The 15,945-nt window shown below is 42.8% G+C and overlaps 1 protein-coding gene across 5 annotated transcripts in view; it reads left to right on the top strand.

Moving 5' to 3' along the window:
- palmdb (palmdelphin b) overlaps positions 1–15,945 on the top strand; it is a 112,337-nt gene that overhangs the window by 49,596 nt on the left and 46,796 nt on the right. For all 5 annotated transcript variants that reach the window (XM_087990493.1, XM_087990494.1, XM_087990492.1 and 2 more), the window contains one exon: positions 14,027–14,107. In XM_087990493.1, coding sequence (XP_087846619.1) covers positions 14,027–14,107 — 81 coding nt within the window. The remainder of the gene's footprint in view (positions 1–14,026; positions 14,108–15,945) is intronic.

Genomic DNA, 15,945 nt, shown 5'->3' on the forward strand with positions numbered 1-15,945 from the left:
ATTATTACTTTGGCTGCATGCATTTTAACAAGAGTTTGACAGATTTTGCTTCAGCAACAAGAAGTCTCATACCTCATAACTCAAAAAGATTTTTAAAAGGTCCAGGTACATTCCACAAAGTGAAAATAATTAGAGGCAACCTTACAGAGGTTTATAAAATCATAAGGGGCATGAATAAGGTGAAGAGCCAAGCTCTTTCGCCTCCAGTTGGGGAGTCCAAAACTAGAGGGCATAGGTTTAAGGTGGGAGGGGAAAGCTTTAAAAGGGACCCGAGGGATAACGTTTTCATGCAGAGTTGCAAGTGTGGAACAAGCTACCAGAGGAAGTGGTGGAGATGGTTACAATTACAACACTTAAAAGGCATCTGGATGGGTATATGAATAGGAAGAGGCTAGAAGGACATGAGCCAAATGCTGGCAAATCGGACGAGGTCAGATTGGGATGTCTGGTCAGTGCAGACAAGTTGGACCAAACGGTCTGTTTCTGTGCTGTATAACGCTATGACACAATGACTGCAATAGATAAGAGAGGCACATTACATGTATATAATAATTGCTAAAAGGAGTGATATGTTGCCAAATCTTGCAATCATCAAGATAAATGCAAGAATGCCAAATTTCAAATACGCATAACAACTTAGACTAGAAGAGGAGAGGGTGCTGATTGATTGGCAAATCAACTCTGGTCGAAGTCTTGCCATGGACAAAACAACAGGAGAGTGTAGGCTCCCCAACTTCCAGCATAATTCAAAAAAGGCACAAGGCTGAAATATATATTTTTTATTTGTAGAGAACCTGAATGTCTACGGATACTAGCAAACATAAATCAGTCATGTTACAAACTCAATTGACTTTCTTCAACTAATTATTAGTACAGAGCTGAAAATGTGTTGCTGGAAAAGCTCAGTAGGTCAGGCAGCATCCAGGGAACAGGAGAATCGACGTTTCGGGCATAAGCCCTTCTTCAGGAATGAGGAAAGTTTGTCCAGCAGGCTAAGATAAAAGGTAGGGAGGAGGGACTTGGGGGAGGGGCGTCGGAAATGTGATAGGTGGAAAGAGGTCAAGGTGAGGGTGATAGGTCAGATTGGGGTGGGGGCGGAGAGGTCGGGAAGAAGATTGCAGGTTAGGAAGGCGGTGCTGAATTCGATGGATTTGACTGAGACAAGGTGGGGGAGGGGAAATGAGGAAACTGGTGAAATCCGAGTTCATCCCTTGTGGTTGAAGGGTTCCTAGGCGGAAGATGAGGCGCTCTTTCTCCAACCGTCGTTTTGTTGTGGTCTGGCGATGGAGGAGTCCAAAGACCTGCATATCCTTGGTGGAGTGGGAGGGGGAATTGAAATGTTGAGCCACAGGATGGTTGGGTTGGTTGGTCCGGGTGTCCCAGAGGTGTTCTCTGAAACGCTCCGCAAGTAGCCGGCCTGTCTCCCCAATATAGAGGAGGCCACATTGGGTGCAGAGGATGCAATAGATGATGTGTGTGGAGGTGCAGGTGAATCTGTGGCGGATATGGAAGTTTCCTTTGGGGCCTTGGAGGGAGGTGAGGGGGGAGGTGTGGGCGCAAGTCTTGCACCTCCTGCGGTTGCAGGGGAAGGTGCCGGGAGTGGAGGTTGGGTTGGTGGGGGGTGTGGATCTGACGAGGGAGTCACGGAGGGAGTGGTCTTTACGGAATGCTGATAGGGGAGGGGAGGGAAATATATCCTTGGTGGTGGGGTCCGTTTGGAGGTGGCGGAAATCACGGCGGATGATGCGCTGTACATGGAGATTGGTGGGTTGGTAGGTGAGGACCAGTGGGGTTCTGTCCTGGTGGCGGTTGGAGGGGCGGGGCTCAAGGGCAGAGAAGCGGGAAGTGGAAGAGATGCAGTGGACTATCAAACCAGCAGACAAGGGAGGCGCGGTAGTAGTTTAGCGCACCGACCTCTACACCGCTAAGGCCAAACGCCAGCTCGCAAATACCTCCTCCTACTGCCCCCTTGACCATGACCCCACCCCCCACCACCAAACCATCATCTCCCAGACCATCCATAACCTCATCACCTCGGGGGATCTCCCATCCACCGCCTTCAACCTCATAGTCCCACAACCCCGCACCGCCCACTTCTACCTCCTGCCCAAAATCCACAAACCTGACTGCCCCGGCCGACCCATTGTCTCCGCCTGCTCCTGCCCCACCGAACTCATCTCCGCATACCTTGACACCGTCCTGTCCCTCTTAGTCCAAGAACTCCCCACCTACGTTCGGGACACCACCCATGCCCTCCACCTGCTCCATGATTTTCGCTTCCCTGGTCCCCAACGCCTTATTTTCATCATGGACATCCAGTCCCTGTACACCTCCATCCCCCATCATGAAGGACTCACAGCACTCCGCTTCTTTCTTTCCCGCCGTACCGACCAGTACCCTTCCACTGACACCCTCCTTCGACTGACTGAACTGGTCCTCACCCTGAACAACTTCTCTTTCCAATCCTCCCACTTCCTCCAAACGAAAGGAGTAGCCATGGGCACCCGCATGGGCCCCAGCTATGCCTGCCTCTTCGTAGGATATGTGGAACAATCCATCTTCCGCAACTACACTGGCCCCACCCCCCACCTTTTCCTCCGCTACATCGATGACTGATTCGTCGCCTCCTCGTGCTCCCACGAGGAGGTTGAACAGTTCATCCACTTCACCAACACCTTCCACCCTGACCTCAAATTCACCTGGACAGTCTCAGATTCCTCCCTCCCCTTCCTCGACCTTTCTATTTCTATCTCAGATGACCGAATCAACACGGACATCTACTACAAACCGACCGACTCCCACAGCTACCTGGACTACACCTCCTCCCACCCTGTCCCCTGTAAAAACGCCATCCCATTCTCCCAATTCCTTCAACTCCGCGTATCTGCTCCCAGGAGGACCAGTTCCAAAAACGCACAACCCAGATGGCCTCCTTCTTCAAGGACCGCAATTTCCCCCCCCGACGTGGTCGACGATGCCCTCCACCGCATCTCTTCCACTTCCCGCTCCTCCGCCCTTGAACCCCGCCCCTCCAACCGCCACCAGGACAGAACCCCACTGGTCCTCACCTACCACCCCACCAATCTCCATGTACAGCGCATCATCCGCCGTGATTTCCGCCACCTCCAAACGGACCCCACCACCAAGGATATATTTCCCTCCCCTCCCCTATCAGCATTCCGTAAAGACCACTCCCTCCGTGACTCCCTCGTCAGATCCATACCCCCCACCAACCCAACCTCCACTCCCGGCACCTTCCCCTGCAACCGCAGGAGGTGCAAGACTTGCGCCCACTCCTCCCCCCTCACCTCCCTCCAAGGCCCCAAAGGAAACTTCCATATCCGCCACAGATTCACCTGCACCTCCACACACATCATCTATTGCATCCTCTGCACCCGATGTGGCCTCCTCTATATTGGGGAGACAGGCCGGCTACTTGCGGAGCGTTTCAGAGAACACCTCTGGGACACCCGGACCAACCAACCCAACCACCCTGTGGCTCAACATTTCAATTCCCCCTCCCACTCCACCAAGGATATGCAGGTCTTTGGACTCCTCCATCGCCAGACCACAACAAAACGACGATTGGAGGAAGAGCGCCTCATCTTCCGCCTAAGAACCCTCCAACCACAAGGGATGAACTCGGATTTCACCAGTTTCCTCATTTCCCCTCCATCCACCTTGTCTCAGTCAAATCCATCGAATTCAGCACCGCCTTCCTAACCTGCAATCTTTTTCCCGACCTCTCCGCCCCCACCCCAGTCTGACCTATCACCCTCACCTTGACCTCTTTCCACCTATCACATTTCCGACGCCCCTCCCCCAAGTCCCTCCTCCCTACCTTTTATCTTAGCCTGCTGGACAAACTTTCCTCATTCCTGAAGAAGGGCTTATGCCCGAAACGTCGATTCTCCTGTTCCCTGGATGCTGCCTGACCTGCTGCGCTTTTCCAGCAACACATTTTCAGCTCTGATCTCCAGCATCTGCAGACCTCACTTTCTCCTAATTATTAGTACAGCCAACAATACATTCAAGATTGTTCAGTAGTTGCTGCCCAAATATAGAATCACAAAATTACAGAAAACGTTTTGTTCTCAGTTTTGCAAGCACAGAGTAGTTGCACTCTGCCTGTTACAAACAATCAAAGGACTTGCTGCTTGATTAAATTGGAACAGGCCTATCTTCCATGTGGCAAACACTGCCACAGCTCTGGGTTTGGAAGATGTTGCATTTGAAACGACTGTATTCCAAAAGAAAATGACTAATTTTTAAATAATATTCCATTCCTTAATACTGTGCACAATGACAAAGCTCTGACCTCTTTATGCAGCATACTTGATGCAAAGTTTCCTGTTTCAATTTATAATTAACAAGTCTAAACGTCATATTAATAGAATATTCCACATAAACAGCTGACTCTTTAATTATTATTTCCAATGACAGCAGATGGTAAAGAATTGAAAGCAAGTGTAATGATTTCAGTTTAATTAACCTCTTTATAGTTAACCTCTGTGTAATTAACCTGTAGTTTCTCCAGTGCATTGTAGAATGTACTGATTATATAATCATGTACAATAATTTGGATACCCTTCTTTCCCCGGTCAGTTAACTCCACAAAGTGTTGTTCCATTCATACTAACTAGAGCAACGTGAGCTTTACTTCAATTGAATGCCATATCTAAACTCCCTGACTAAACTAATAGCATTAAATAAAATCCCTGTGACCTCGTTCCTTGGGGTTGCAGGTGATGACTGTATTACTGTCAACTCAGGCAAGCCAAGTTCTGTGGAAACAAATTCTTTTATATTCACATTGTAGTTTTGTGCTGTAGGCTGATGCCTCAACTTTGTTGCTATCAGAGAGTTGACAAGTTGACATGCTTACCCACCCCACCCCTGCCATTGGCATTTGTAAGAAAGATACGCAAGGTGATAGTCAGCCTGTTTCATTGTGTTATGTGTTCTTGGTTCTTGGCCATCCGGGTTTAAGTGGGACTTAAACCAGTTTTTGCTCAGGGACAGGGATTTTGCCCATTGATCCACAAGAAGTCTTGGATACCCAGAAACCATACTTGATAATAGTTGGCAAACTGAATTTAGATATTATTTTGGATTTTAAAAAGTACCTATTAGTAATCAGTTTACATTAAATATTAGATCTATTCTTCAACTTTAAGTATCTGGTCACCTTCTTGGAATTATGTCTAACCTCGATCACAACTAATGTTGGAGGTCAGTTGTTTCATAAAACATCAATCTAATTGACTCAAAGCTGTGCCCTGCATTTACATTTTACAATTTTAAAATTTTAGTTTTACCATTATAGCTTTAAAAATGTACACTTGCTTATTTCTAAAGCAGATTTTGTTTTAATGACAAATCAGTGAGTAAGTGTTTTTAAACAGAATTTAATGCCACAAATATTGCAACACTTAGAACAACTGCAAAAGAAGCCTACTCACCCTTCTGGCCACATTCAAATTAAATCACTACGAGGATTTTCCAAAAATGGGACATTTGTTGGGGGACCCCAATGCAGCAGCAGTCAAGCATTCCTTGAAGGGCCTTTCGGATGCTTCTGATCATCCTGATCCTCCAAAAAAATCATTTTCATACCTGGCCTCCATTCCTCACTCAGTGGAATTAAATACCAGAAGACCATAAGCTATAGGAGCAGAATAAGGCCATTCAGCCCATCAAGTCTACTCCACCATTCAATCATGGTTGATATGTTTCTCATTGCTTATTCTCCTGCATTCTCCCCATAACTCTCGATCCCCTTACTTATCTTTCTGTCTTAAATATACTCAATGATTTGGCTTCCATAGCCCTCTGCAACTATGAATTCCACAGATTAACCCCTCTTGGACTGAAGAAATTCCTCCTCATCTCAGTTCTAAAGGGTCATCCCTTCACCATGAGGCTGTTCCCTGGATCCTAGTCTCTCCTACTAGTGGAAACACCTTCTCCAAATTCACTCTATCCAGACCTCTTGGTGTCCTGTAAGTTTTAATCAGATTCCACTCTCACCCTCCCCAATTCTTCTCAACGGCATTGAGTACAGACCCAAGTCCTCAACTGCTCCTCTGATGACAAGCACTGCATCACCGGGACCATTCTTTTAAACCTTCTCTGGACCCTCTCCAACACCAGCACATCTTTCCTTAGATGGGTGGCCCAAAACAGCTCACAGTCTTCAAATTGCGGTCTGACCAGAGCCTTAAACAGCTTCAGCAGTACATCATTGCTCATGTATTCTAGCCCTATTGTAATGAAAGTCAACATTGCATTTGCCTTCCTAACAACCAACTGAACCAATATGTTGACCTTAAGAGAGTCCTAAACTAGGACTCCAAAATCCCTTTGTGCTTCAGATTTCCAATGCCTTTCCCTGTTTAGAACTATTCTATTCTTCCTACCAAAATGCATAAGCTCCCACTTCAGCACATTGTATTCCATCTGCCACTAAACAAAACAGCATTCAATTGGGGAGGCAAATTTACATTGGCCTTCATTGCAAGAGGATTTGAGTTTTGAACTAGGGATATCATACCGCAGTTATATAGCTCCGTGGTAAGACCACACCTGGAGTACTGTGCGAAGTTTTGACTTCCCTACCTGAAAGATCTACTTGCAATAGAGGGAATACTGGAAAGGTTCACTAAACTTATATTGGAGATGGGATGTATAGAACATAGAACATAGAACAGTACAGCACAGTATTGTTGTGTCGGCCTTCTATCCTACTCTAAGGTCAGACTATCCTACATACCCTTCACTGTACTAACTTCCATGTGCCTATCCAAGAGTCACTTAAATGTCCCTAATGTATCTGACTCTACTAACACTGCTGGCAGTGCATTCCATGCACCCACCACTCTGAGTAAAGAACCTACCTCTGACATCTCCCCTAGACTTTCCTCCGCTTACCTTAAAATTATGCCCCCTCATGATAGACATTTCCACCATGGGAAAAGGCTATCCAATCTATGCCTCTCAAATCCTTGTACACCTCTATCAAGTCACTTCTCATCCTTCTTCACTCCAATAAGAAAAGCCCTAGTTCCCTCAACCTATCTTCATAAGACATGCCCTCCAGTCCAGGCAGTATCCTGGTAAATCTCCTCTATACCCTCTCTAAAGCTTCCACATCTTCCTTATAATGAGGCAACCAGAACTGAACACAATGTTCCAACTGTGGCCTAACCAGGGTTTATCTGACAGTGTCTGGAAGATACTGGAAACACTCAGTGGGTCATGTAATCACCATCTCTCACAAGAAACATTATTGGATCCTGATTTGCAAGTCTCCAAAAAATAATCTGAGTCTCAAATACTTAAGAAAACAATGCAGTGGTGAAAAAGTAGAAGGTGCACCAAGATTGGATTTTAACCCACATTTGGCCAACTTTGCCCGTTGTTGTTACAGTTTACTCTATTGTGAATTATTTCCCTTTGTGTAAATTCAATTTCAGTTGAGACAGAATTTTTTCATGTGTTTGAATATCCAGAATCAAAAGTGACTTGCATGATTTACAATTCATTGCAACAGCCCTATTTCAGCCACGAACTCAGGTTTTACTGTCAATGACGAGTTGCCAGGCTATTCACTGGTATGACTGCAGTTAATTCCAGCTGCCTGCCTCTCAGTGGCATTCCCACTGTTGGCAAAAACATCAGAACATAACTGAATAACATTGCTCTTGAATTTAAGGCACAGACACTGGCAGTAAACAACGGTTCAAAAAATCTACCACAATGGTGATTGTTGATTGGATTCCAATTTTTAAAACTTCTTTACTGTGCTCCCTCCCAAAAGGCATTTGAACAAGCAGCAGTGATGCTGCTTAGTTAAGATCAGAGCTTCAATAAAAAACTATACTCCATTCACCCTCTGGATGTCCGCTGGTCTTATAATCAGTGACATTGAAAGGACCAGGAGCAGGTGAGAACAGGGACATAAGAACTTTTAGCAATTGGGAAGGACTCTCCATCCAAGAAGTGTTTTTATTTAAGGATCAGTAATACCTACCTGCCTTTTTACAATATTTCTCAATCACACCACCTTAAAAGAGCCCCACTTCAATGATTGATTATAGTACTGTTCGCCTCATCAGCTGTTGGTAATTCTGGCAATCACTGTGACAAGTGCCTTTGTTTTGTTGTGACAATCTTCAGGTGCTCAAGTCTGATGGTGTTCATCAGTGACGATACTAGATATTTATCTACACTGTTCTTCTAGAATAATATGTCCATTTTAAATATACATTGAGTTTCCATTTAATATGTATATTAAAAGTTTTTTAATAGTATAGTCTTGCTGAAAACAGACAGATTTTGTCAAAACCTTTTGCTTTGCTCTCATCAGGACATTTACAAATAACCAATATAAAGGCAAACAACGTTTTATGCTGTAGCTGATGGATCAGCAAGTGAAATCTGATTGGTAAAGGCATTGCCATGGAGAACATGCCAGTTAGATATGACTGAGAGTTAACCACCAAGCTTTGTTAAGATTTAAACCAGGCGGGTTGGCTCTAATTAGCCCATGCACTACCCTTAAGAAATGACCCAGAGATGGGCTGTTACCTATTTTGTGAAGTTGAACAGATGTAATATGTACACAAATTCTTTCCGTGAAATTCCCCTTCACAGAGATATTCTTGTGCATGCTATGTATATGACAAAAAGCTATAACAAAATGTGTCTTTTTTTCAACTACACTCAAATATTTATATTGTAATGAAACAAATGGTATAAATAATCTTTAGTTTATTCATAATCATCACGTGACACTAATTATAATCCAACTTACATTCCTGACATAACTGACGAAACAGGTGAAAAACCAAACAATTCAGTGAATTAAATTCTTTAGTAAAATTATTACTTGCTTAATCATTTTGCTTTATTTCAAAAAGTTAACAATTGGATAAGTACGGCAGTACATTTAAAATGACAGTGTTAATGAGAGCTTCTCCTTTAACATCAATACCATTGTTAAAAAAAATGAAAATATTCAAAAAAAATAGAAACTGCTGCAAAGTCTCAGCAGATCTGTGAAGATCAGTGGCCCTTCATCAAATCTGAAAAATGTTATGCGTTGTTAATGAGGTGTAACTATGTTTTTAACTTTGGACTAAATTATAATTATGCTGAGGAACGTCTTGCCCCAGGAGAAATAATTTTACATTTGATATATCAATTTTTTTCATAATGGTTAATGCAACCATGTTTTAAAATGTTTTTAAGACTGTTTGATATTTGAGCTTCTAACATGTATATTTTAATCTTTGCTTTAATTAAAATTTATTTTTAATAAGTGAAGGATATTCAAAGTATTTTATTTCCTCTTTTGCTGCCTGAGAATACAGTAATGTCATAGAAACATAGAGTCATAGAGATGTACAGCATAGAAACAGACCCTTCGGTCCAACCCATCCATGCCGACCAGATATCCCAACCCAATCTAGTCCCACCTGCCAGCACCCAGCCCATATCCCTCCAAACCCTTCCTATTCATATACCCATCCAACTGCCTTTTAAATGTTGCAATTGAACCAGCCTCCGCCACATCCTCTGGCAGCTCATTCCATACACGTACCACCCTCTGTGTGAAAAAGTTGCCCCTTTGGTCTCTTTTATATCTTTCCCTTCTAGTTCTGGACTCCGCAACCCCAGGGAAAAAACTTTGCCTATTTACCCTATCCATGCCCTTCATAATTTTGTAAACCTCTATAAGGTCACCCTTCAGCCTCCGATGCTCCAAGGAAAACAGCCCCAGGCTGTTCAGCCTCTCCCTATAGCTCAAATCCTCCAACCCTGGCAACATCCTTGTAAATCTTTTCTGAACCCTTTCAAGTTTCACAATATCTTTCCAAAAGGAAGGAGACCAGAATTGCACACAATATTCCAACAGTGGCCTAACCAATGTTCTGTACAGCCGCAATATGACCTTCCAACTCCTGTACTTAATATTCTGACCAATAAAGGAAAGTGTACCAAACGCCTTCTTCACTATCCTATCTACCTGCAACTCCACTTTCAAGGAGATACGAACCTGCACTCCAAGGTCTCTTTGTTCAGCAACACTCCCTCGGACCTTACCATTAAATGTATAAGTCCTGCTAAGATTTGCTTTCCCAAAATGCAGCACCTCGCATTTATCTGAATTAAACTCCATCTGCCACTTCTCAGCCCATTGGCCTATCTGGTCAAGATCCTGTTGTAATCGGAGGTAACCCTCTTCGCTGTCCACTACACCTCCAATTTTGGTGTCATCTGCAAACATACTAACTGTACCTCTTATGCTCGCATCCAAATCCAAAAAGTAGAGGACCCAGCATTGATCCTTGTGGCACTCCACTGGTCGCAGGACTCCAGTCTGAAAAATAACCCTCCACCACCACCTTCTGTCTTCTACCTTTGAGCCAGTTACGTATCCAAATAACTAGTTCTCCCTGCAGATCTAACCTTGCTAATCAGTCTCCCATGGGGAACCTTGTTGAACGCCTTACTGAAGTCCATATAGATCACATCTACCACTCTGCACTCATCAATCCTCTTTGTTACTTCTTCAATAAACTCAATCAAGTTTGTGAGACATGATTTCCCATGCACAAAGCCATTTTGACTATCCCAAATCAGTCCTTGCCTTTCCAAATATATGTACATCCTGTCCCTCAGGATTCCCTCCAACAACTTGCCCACCACCGACGTCAGGCTCACAGGTCTATAGTTCCTGGCTTGTCTTACCACCCTTTTTAAACAATGGCACCACGTTTGCAAACTTCCGGTCTTCCGGCATCTCACCTGTGACTATCGATGATACAAATATCTCAACAAGAGGCCCAGCAATCACTTCTCCAGCTTCCCACAGAGTTCTCGGGTACACCTGATCAGGTCCTGGGGATTTATCCACCTTTACCCTTTCAAGACATCCAGCACTTCCTCCTCTGTAATCTGGATATTTTGCAAGATGGCACCATCTATTTCCCGATAGTCAATATCTTCCATATCCTTTTCCACAGTAAATACTGATGCAAGATACTCATTTAATATCTCTCCCATCTTCTGCTGCTCCACACAAAGGCCACCTTGCTGATCTTTGAGGGGCCCTATTCTCTGCCTAGTTACCTTTTTGTCCTTAATGTTTTTGTAAAACTCTTTGGATTCTCCTTAATTCGATTTGCCAAAGCTATCTCATGTCCCCTTTTTGCCCTCCTGATTTCCCTCTTAAGTATACTCCTACTTCCTTTATACCCTTCTCAGCATTCACTCGATCTATCCTGTCCAAACCTTACATGTGCTTCCTTTTCTTAAGCAAACCCTCAATTTCTTTTTGTCATCCAGCATTCCCTATACGTACCAGCTTTTCCTTTCACCCTGACAGGAATATACTTTCTCTGGATTCTCATTATCTCATTCCTGAAGGCTTCCCATTTTCCAGCCATCCCTTTACCTGCAAACATCTGCCCCCAATCAGCTTTTGAAAGTTCTTGCCTAATACCGTCAAAATTAGCCTTTCTCCAATTTAGAACTTCAAGTTATAGATCTGGTCTGTCCTTTTGCATCATTATTTTAAATCTAATAGAATTATGGTCACTGGCCCCAAAGTGCTCCCCCACTGACACCTCAGTCACTTGCCCTGCCTTATTTCCCAAGTGTAGGTCAGGTTTTGCACCTTCTCTAATAGGTACATCCACATACTGAATCAGAAAATTGTCTTGTACGCACTTAACAAATTCCTCTCCATCTAAACCTTTAACACTATGGCAGTCCCAGTCTATGTTTGGAAAGTTAAAATCCCCTACTATAACCACTCTATTATTCTTACAGATAACTGAGATCTCCTTACAAGCTTGTTTCTCAATTTCCCATTGACTATTAGGGGGTATATAATACAATCCCAATAAGGTTATCATCCCTTTCTTATTTCTCAGTTTCACCCAAATAACTTCCCTGGATGTATTTCCGGGAATATCCTCCCTCAGCACAGCTGTAATGCTGTCCCTTATCAAAAACGTCACTCCCCCTCCTTTCTTGCCTCACTTTCTATCCTTCCTATAGCACTTGTATCCTGGAACATTAAGCTGCTAGTCCTGCCCATCCCTGAGCCATGTTTCTGTAATTGCTATGATATCCCAGTCCCATGTTCCTAACCATGCCCTGAGTTCATCTGCCTCCTCTGTTAGGCCCTTTGCATTGAAATAAATGCAGTTTAATTTATTAGTCCTACCTTGTCCCTTCTACCTACCTTGTCGCTTCTGTTCTCAACTGTATCAGTCTCAGATTGATCTCTTTTCTCACTATCTCCCTGGGTCCCACCACCACCCCCCCCACCCTGTCCTTACTAGTTTTAATCCTCCCGAGCAGCTCTAGCAAATTTCCCTGCCAGTATATTAGTCCCCTTCCAATTTAGGTGCAATCCGTCCTTCTTGTGCAGGTCACTTCTACCCCAAAAGAAATTCCAATGATCCAAAAATGTGAATCCTTCTCCCATACACCAGCTCCTCAGCCATGCATTCATCTGCTCTATCCTCCTATTCCTGCCCTCACTAGCTCGTAGCACTGGGAGTAATCCACATATTAATACTCTCAAGGACCTCCTTTTTTAATTTCTGCCTAACTCTCTGTAATCTCCCTTCAGAATTTCAACCTTTTCCCTTCCTATGTCGTTGGTTCCAATGTGGGCAATGACCTCTTGCTGGCCCCTCTCCCCCGTGAGAACATTCTGCACCCTCTCTGAGACATCATTGATCCTGGCACCAGGGAAGCAACACACCATTCTGCTTTTTCACTGCTTGCCACAGAAACATATGTCTGTACCTCGGACTACGGAATCCCCGAACACAATTGATCTCTTGGAATCCGATGCACCCCTCCTTGCATTAGAGCCAGTCTCAATACCAGAAACATGTGTGTTTGTGCTACGTTCCCCTGAGAATCCATCACCCCCTACATTTTCCAAAACAGCATACCTGTTTGAAATGGGTATATCCACAAATGACTCCTGCACTAGGTGCCTACCTCTCTTACCTTTCCTGGAGTTAATCCATCTCTGTGACTGTATCTGAGACTTTCCCCCCTTCCTATAACTGCCATCCATCACATACTGTTGCTGTTGCAAATTCCTCATTGCTTCTAACTGTCTCTCCAACCGATCCATTCAATCTGATAAGATTCGCATCCAACAGCATATATGGCAGATATAATCTGCAGTAACCCTTAAACTCTCTCTCAACTCCCACATCTGACAAGAAGTAGATATCACTGTACTAAAGGCCATTTTTGCTCCTTCACAATCTACAGACCCAGAAAATAACACCGTCTTAATTCCTCTACAAAACACTGCCCCAGGTTAAATTAATAGTTATGGCTTATATTTTAAGTTTAATCAAGAGACATTTCTGCAAAAACATATAATCAAGAAAGAACCCACTCTACTCACTACTGTAGCCTTTCTATTGGACACACTTACAACAACGATTAACTTATCTGATTCTGTGCTGTGAACTTTGCCCAAACAGGTTCCTCCAAGATCAGTTGTGAATTTCACTGTTTGTTAATTTTCCCAGATGCACTCCAATGTCCAGCGATACATGAATTCAAAACAACAAAGGCAGTATAACTGTGCAGGTTCCCTCTCTCTCTCCTGTACTGTCCTCACCATGTGCTTCCTTTGTCTGTTCTTCTCCCTTTTAAAACTGCTGTTGTTTTGACTTATTTTTCCAAAAGTTCCAAAACAATGCAACAGCAATTAATGTATTTGATTGCATATCTTGCTGATGACACCACTGTTGTTAGCCACCTGCAGATTCCATGATGTGACTTTTGATTCAACCTAACATTAATCAATACAAAATCTCTGCTATGGAGGTCATTAGATCATCTTGAGTAAGGATTTTAGCATCAATAGCAAGTGCTATTTCTTTGCTGTTGATTGCAGGTTACGTTATAGTTAATAACACCATTGATAAATTAAATAAAATTGACAAATTCTTGTATTTCAATTCTAATCTTCCAGGACAAGAGGAAAATACAAGAGAAAATTACCAGACAAAGATTTGAAGTGGATGAGGAGAAACTGAAGCTTAAGCACTTAAAGGTAGCGTGCCATGGGACCCAGTACTCAACATAACCTCTGTTTCCAACTTCTATTCCATCATTCTCCTGAAAACTGCCCAAGTTTGAGCCTGATGTCCAAAACTTTGATCTCATATTTTGAACAAGTGTACGATTCTAATCATAGAGTCATACAGTGGCACAGAAACAGACCCTTTGGTCCAACCTGTCCATGCCAAACATAACTCCAATCCAAACTAGTCCCACCTGCCTGCTCCTGGCCAATATTTCTCCAAACCTTTCCTCTTCATATACTTGTGAAAACGTCTTTTAAATGTTGTAATTATGCCATCATTCCTCACTTCCTCTGAAGTTCATTCCAGGCACGAACCACCCTCTGTTTAAAAGAATTTGCCCTTCATATCTTTTTTAAATCTCACCTTAAAAATGTTCCCCCAAGACTTGAAATCCACCATCCTAGGAAAAAGGCAACTACCATTAACCCTAACTATACCCCTCCTGATTTTATAAACTTCTAGAAGGTAGTTTTGGTCCTCACTGGCAGACTGCCTTCTGATCTATCCACATGTTTGCTAATTGCTGCTACATATTAAATCGGCATTGAAAGGGTAGTAGGTGCAATCTATGTGCCAGCTGCCTTTACGTCTTCACTAGCCTTGAGCAACCTACCAGAGATCCACTATGTGTATACAAGGTTTGAGGAGTCCAATACTTGATTATCACATTTAATTACCAGCCTTAAATTTTGTTGCATTTGAATTTAGTATAAAAAAGCATAAAAGACAGTCGTGTCTTACTTTTACTTTCAATTTTATATAAGAGGCGCCAAAGATTTGCAAGCAACCTAATGAAATTTCTTCAGTAACAAACTACTTCCAACTGAGTCTTGGAAAAGCGAATCAGTCTCTAATTGAACTCAGGATATATCTATTTAAAGCAATGTTACCTTATGCTCTTAAAGAGTCAAGCTAATTTATACACAGCTATACTTCAAAATTTATTATCCAGTGTTGCATTGAGAAATACATTTGAGGTTATAGAAGCCTATAATATTCTGTAATTCATGATAAGCAACATTAGCTGAGACTGGCCAGTCACTTTATTAAAAATTGCTCCGAGTGATATATCCACTCTTATACAAAGATTATCATAACTGGGTAAAATAGTGAATTAACGATCGAGGATTAAAGATTAAATGTTATTTAATACAAGTGTTAGAAATTAATTGGATAGGAACTTGTAGGTCAATAATGTGTACATTTTCATTTGAAAGAGAACTTAAGTTTTTTTTAAATTATGTTTCTGAAAATAGTTTTCTAATAAAAGGCATGATGGAAGTCTTTTTTTAATAGTATAGGTATCAATCAGTAAGAAACAAAGCAATGGTATGGAGAAATTGAAATACCCTACTTATATGGCTAGTCCAGTTCAGTTTCTGGTCAATGATAGCCCCAAAGACATTGCTATAGGGGATTAAGTGATGGTAACACCACTGAACGTTAAGGGACAGTTGTTAAAATCCGATTCTTACTTCTATGCGCCTCCTCCCACCATGCCATGCCTCAAAATGTAACATTGAGCATGTTCTCACAGGCTCACACTTTTTTTGAAGGGAAAAGCAGCTGTGGGAACTTTGGAACACATTTGAGAATTTCAAAAACACAGTGGCATCTTATAAGTTCATCTGTGAACATTACTGCTTCACAAACCTTAGTTAAATCAATTTGACGTGATCAATGACATTATGTGTGACCAAGATCAATGCATAGGCTGCACAGGAAGAGTAATATGATGGCAGATGTGTGTCTCCATTGATCTGTGGGTGCCTATTTAATGCAAGCAACCCTGCTCAGGCCTTAC

Source organism: Chiloscyllium plagiosum, unplaced genomic scaffold, assembly GCF_037043375.1.
Source record: "Chiloscyllium plagiosum isolate Xiang-an unplaced genomic scaffold, Cpla_swu_hap1 HiC_scaffold_9, whole genome shotgun sequence".
Classification (NCBI taxonomy): Eukaryota; Metazoa; Chordata; class Chondrichthyes; order Orectolobiformes; family Hemiscylliidae; genus Chiloscyllium; species Chiloscyllium plagiosum.